This window comes from Mastomys coucha, unplaced genomic scaffold, assembly GCF_008632895.1.
Source record: "Mastomys coucha isolate ucsf_1 unplaced genomic scaffold, UCSF_Mcou_1 pScaffold12, whole genome shotgun sequence".
NCBI lineage: Eukaryota > Metazoa > Chordata > Mammalia > Rodentia > Muridae > Mastomys > Mastomys coucha.
In genome coordinates, this window is record NW_022196894.1 from 43913567 (window position 1) to 43919517 (window position 5951).

Genomic DNA, 5951 nt, shown 5'->3' on the forward strand with positions numbered 1-5951 from the left:
GGGAGAGGGAGAGGGAGAGGGAGAGGGAGAGGGAGAGGGACAAATTGAACACCAACATTCATCTTTGTCACTGTGGACACAGTGTGGCCAGCAACTTTACTCCTGCCACCCGTGGTTTTCTGAGAAAATGACCATATTTCCCTGTTAAGTGGCATTGCATCCTCCTTTAAGCTGTTTCTGCTGGGTATTTTGTTACAGCAATGAGAAGAGTAGCTACTGTTGACAGAGCAGAGAGCTAAGGATGGATAAGGGGAGGGCAAGTTAGTGTCCCCTAATCTCACTGATAATAGATGTTCTAACATCAGACTTTCTGAAAGTGAAGGATCTGAATTCCTGAAAGTTCTCAACCTATAAGACGTAACCCCTTTGCCAAGGTGGGGTGGGAAAGGATGGGGTATCAAATGACCCTTTCACAGGAGTCACCAAAAACCATTGGAAAAACCACAGATCCTTACATTTTGATTTATAATTGTAGCAAAATTACAATTTTGGCAACTTGCCACACAGCTAGTGTTTTAGAGGTGCAGTTACAGTTGAAGTAGCAACAAAAAAATGTGGTTGGGGGGGTCACCACAACATGAGGAACAGTATTGAAGGGTCATAGCTTTAGGAAGGTTGAGAACCTGGCTCACTCTTACTGACTTCTTCAGAACGGAGGCTGCTTTCTCCAGTCGCTGCCTGTGGAACAATCAGAAGTCTGAACACACCGGGCTTGTGGAAACTCAGGCAACATGGCAGCCATATAATACAATTTGGTTTCCCTTGAAGGATTGAGATTTTCCTTATCGTGCAGTTTCCCAAGGTTAAGGTTACTTTCAGGGTTGTGTCTACCTGTCTGGCTGAAGCCTAATGTATTTGACAATGCACATGAGAATGGCTGCTGGAAGTAATGTGCCCAGATACTTGGAGTCAGAGCCATTTGTGACAGAGCCTATCACAAGAAGAGGTTGTTACACCCAATCTCTTAAAAACCAATTAATGAGTAAATCACATGCATGAGACTTAAGAGCGTTGAGGAACATATAAGGGTTCAACCTTTACAACACTCAAACTAAGTAATCACAAGTAATTAAAATGGGCAAAACCCACCCCAGTTCTGTGAATGGTAGATCTTAACTGTCATATTCATTTTATTTTTTGGTTATTGTCTGTTTTCATGGGTCTCATTAATGTAGATTCTCTTCTACTCTAGATAACTAATTTTTTAAAAGATTTATTTATTTTATGTGAGTACAGTGTCGCTGTCTTCAGACACACCAGAAGAGGGCATCAAATCCCATTACAAGATGGTTGTGAGCCACCATGTGGTTGCTGGGAATTGAACTCAGGACCTCTGGAAGAGCAGTCAGTGCTCTTAACAGCTGAATCACCTCTCCAGCCCTGATAAAATAATCTTAACCTATGTTTATTTCCTGTGTTTTGTGTTTGATCATTTGCTTTACACATAATTTTTCTAGGTTTTATCATTAAAATAATAGAAGAATGTAATGATAAGGACAGGGTTCATCGAGGTCACCAGGTTAAAGCAAAAAGCACAAGTCTAAAGGAGACACTTGGCTTTTGAAAGTTCAAATTACTCAATAAATTTGGGGGATTTCATACATGTCTCTTGCCTTGCTGTATTAGCAAATGTGAACTGTAGGGACTGTTTGGTCTGCCATCTTTTAGTTTAATGAAAAAATATGCTACACAGAGGGACCCTAAAATTTAGGGTAAATCTACCTCTCTCAGCTGCAGGAGTGAATCTGGATACTGTGTGGCAACCAGCCCAATGAAATCATGTCCTCAGGAACATACATGATCATCATATGTACAGGTAGACTATTTTCTATGGACATCATTAGTACATCCAAGTCTAAAGGTATCATTGTTAGAATAATGCTGGGTCTTGTCTGTTGTACAGAAAAGATACACTAGTCACAAACTTTGTAGATTTTAGTAATAACTGTAAACATTGATTTTATTTCCTCAGATACAGGCATGGAATTAGAGCTGTACCCAAGCTATGTGAATATGTGGCTTGGCCTTAGCCCCGAGTACTTCTCTGTTCTAAGAATCCCTAGGCTTAGGCCTGGAACTTTCAAGCCTCCATACAATCTAATCTTCCAAGCTGACTGATTCAATCTAGATTCTCTTGGCTGCTCTGCCTGGCCTCATACTAACTTTGGCAATATGTTCTAATCTTTTGGCTTCTCATTTTCTGGTATGTTCTGTCTTTACCTACCTATGTCTAGCTTGTTCTCTCTGCAGTCTGTTTCTGTAAAACTGTCCCAGTAAAAATCACACACACACACACACACACACACACACACACACACACACACACACACACGCAAACCCCTTTCTCTCCCTGTTTTGTTCTTTAGGAGTCTCTCCTATGCTGTTCTCATGAGAGTTAGGCACATCCTATTTCTGACTCATTCTGTCAAATCTTTCTGTAATTCATCACTTTGCCTCTCAATTACACATCACTTTCAAACATGGCTGCTTCCTTTTACAAACTAACAACCTTCATTTTTAGAGATTAAAGGTGTGTACTAAAGGAGTGTCTATATTACACACAGATCACATAGACTTAGAAGGTCTTTAGATGTGTTTCCTTGCCAGAGCAGCCATATTGCTGGATTAAAATTCCTCTAAAGATAGCACTGTATCCCAGCTCTTAACAGATTGAGTCCCCAGCAAAATCTTACACTGAGGGCTATTAAGCATGTGCCATCAGTACATGGGTTCTAACTTAATTCCTTCTTAGGGAATTAGGGAATAGGAAATTACCATGAACCTTTGTGGCTGCCAGAGGACAGGTGCTTTCTAAACCATTTGACCATTCCACCACCCTTATGAGGTTGAAATCAGCCAGGGCCACCTTTCACGGCTGAGGGAGATAAGGAAGTAAGGTTTCAGTTTCTCAAGTTATTAGATGGAGAAGTCAAACCCAATTCCAGCAGTTTCTACATGTGTCCTAGTTTTCTATCTCCTTATCTAATTGTGTGTCCTAGAATTGATCACAGAGTATATGCAGAAAGGCACAAGCAGAGAAAGGGACTGATGAGACTCATAAGTGATTAGGGAAAATAGACCTGAGCTATCTACTGTGGACCAGGGACTCGGAAACTGTATATAGCTTTAATTCTCCTGACAATCTTATCAAATATTTACGATTCCAACATTTTGGAGGCTCACAGTGGCTAACTATTTGCTGTGGATATATAACCAGTAACAGTTGGATTGTACTGCAATATACATGCTATCAGACTAAGGCACCACTTCTTCCCATTGTCCCACCCTCCCTGGTGATGTATGCTTAAATGCATTCCAGATCAGCCTCTTGTTAGTTACTCAGCCAAACATCCAGGGCTTCCAGGCTTTAATTTCTCATCTATAAAACAACAGATGCTCTACTTTGGGGCCTGGCTGAAAACAAAACAAGAGTATATTAAAATGCTTGGAATAGTTAGTGAGTTGTTAAAGATAGAGCACCCAAACTCTACTAGAGTAAGGGGTTAGTAATGTTTGGTGAGATTTTTCCAGCATCTCCAGGCTGGCCATGGTTACATGAAGTTGGAGACAGATGGATATTCACTGATTTCTCAGGGAATAACGCCTGCCCCTTTGTTCCCTAGCAAGCTTGCAGGGGTACTGAAGAGGAAATTTCTACAACTTGTGGAACACAAGGCAGAGCACCCCCTTTAAAATTTTCAGCTGGAATTCTTGGATCTGATTTTATTGTTTTATATTTTCTCTGATGTCATCTTACTCAGAATCACTGGCTCCAAGAACCTGCAAGAGGTTCTAAGAAGAAGCAAAAACATCTATTGCTATCTGTGTGGTTGGGTTATTTGTTTTATTTAAGCCACTAAAATGAATGAAGCCAATTGATAAACTTAGAACTTAATTGGAACAGAATTTAAATGATTGGACCTGTCTATACTATGTTAAACATTATAATACCAATTAATAGACACAGATACTTGGATAATACATGTTTAAGGTAGTTCAGAATCACCACACAGAATTTGAGTCATGGTTTATATGCAGTTATGGAATTAAATGACTGATATCCAGGAAGATCAAAAATAATAATATTCTTGGGGTAAAAAGCAGCTAAAATATATTTTTTTCACACCATGTAACAGAAAATACATGAAAATATTTAATTTCCCATCTATAAAACAATCTTAATCTCAATTTTACTTTGGGTTTTGAAAAGCCTAGGTGAAATCACAATATAGCAAATTAAAACACGTAATAGTGTTGTGGGTCATGGTGGCACATGCCTTTAATTCCAGCACTTGGGATTCAGAGGCAGTTTGAAGGCAGCCTGATTTACAAAACAAGTTCCAGGATAGCACAAGCTACACAAAGAAAATGTGTATTAAAAAACCAAACCAAACAATAAACAAAACAAAACAATGCAAACTCACCACCACCACCACCACCAAAACCCCAGGAATAGCATTTATAACAGCGGCAATACTTATTGACCATTTTGCCGCATGCCACACACTCCTTTAATAATTACTCAGACAGTGATTTCATTATTGAAACCACAACAATCAGATATTATTATCGGATATGCCGTATAAATGGAGAACTGACTACAGAGAAATGAAGTAATTTGTCCTAGGTCACAGCCAGCTGGGAAGTGTGTTCAGATCCAAAGACTAGAGGCCGAGAGCTACTCTGAAGGGGTGAGTTTAGAGCATCCAGTTCTGCTTTCCCCGAGAAACAGGCAGGTTTGGGAGGAGAACAGGGGAGCCCCATTCCTCTTCTCAAAGCAAAGGGACTCGGGAGAACAACAAATTAAATGTCAGCTGAGCAAAACTCTTTCTTCTACCAGGATTCACACTGCTTTTTGTCCCACTTTCCCTCAGATTTTAATCTCAGAGACATTTAAACAATTGAAACTCCCCCCCCCCACACACACACACGGAAAGTTAGGCCTAAGGCCACAGCCCACGCCTTCTGAGAGCAGTAAGTCAAAGCAAAGATTTCGCTGCAGTTTTCCAATCACCTCATCTTGCCTTCACAGCAGCAATTAACTGGCTACGAGCGAGGAACAAGGTCTTTTGAGGGAATGTTCCTGGCAAGCACGCGATCTGACACAGCTTGGCATGTAGTGGTATGGATATCCAAAGGATTCAGTGTGACTCACCTCTCCTAAAACATCCATGGTGCTGTTTTCCACAGTCATGAGGATTTCTGGCTTAGCTTAAAAGCAAATAAAGTACAGTTAGTGTCATTAAAGTCTATACAGTGTGTGTGTGTGTGTATGTGTGTGTGTGTGTAAGCATTTCATGGCACACAAAATATATACAAATTTAATGTTTTCACGGATGGGAAGAGTAGCTATAATTTCCTTTTCAAAAGCCTGAGAAAGAGCAGCTAGAGTAAAGTGGAGAAGGGGAAAGAAATCCTCTGGGATAAAGGGCTGTGTGCACAGGAAGGAAATATATCAATTCTAGAGCCCTGAAGGGAATCAGAGAAACACTTGATAGTTGCTTGGCTTGCTTGACACTAAAAAATATCAGATGATGATTTTGTTGTCATGCTAAAAATTGCAAGTTCCTTGAAATCTTCATTTCCAGAGCTTTGCACTTGGACACTGGAGACTGAAGCACCTTCAAGCCTGTTCTTGTTACAGCAGCAGGCCCAGCCTTATATGAACCACTTGGAAGACTGTTGCAATTCTCTGGCCCAAGCGGTTTGCAGACCTGCTTAGCATTGACTTCTAGTTGCTGAAAGCTGCTGCTGGGTCTATTTATGACCCCCAGCCTCAAGATTCACTGAGGTTCTGAGGGAAGGGAGAAGGACATAATGTAACAGGTGGGAAGTCAGTAGGAAAATATCCTGGCTTTGTTGCCCTGCATTTGAGACATCGGATTATTTTAATAGGATTAATATAATATATGTGTGGGTTTCAGAGAGAGAGAGAGAGAGAGAGAGAGAGA

The 5951-nt window shown here is 40.5% G+C and overlaps 1 protein-coding gene across 4 annotated transcripts in view; it reads right to left on the reverse strand.

Moving 5' to 3' along the window:
* Positions 1-5951, reverse strand: part of Cd96 (CD96 molecule) — a 77607-nt gene that overhangs the window by 45479 nt on the left and 26177 nt on the right. For all 4 annotated transcript variants that reach the window (XM_031364021.1, XM_031364019.1, XM_031364020.1 and 1 more), the window contains exon 5: positions 5156-5211. In XM_031364021.1, coding sequence (XP_031219881.1) covers positions 5156-5211 — 56 coding nt within the window. The remainder of the gene's footprint in view (positions 1-5155; positions 5212-5951) is intronic.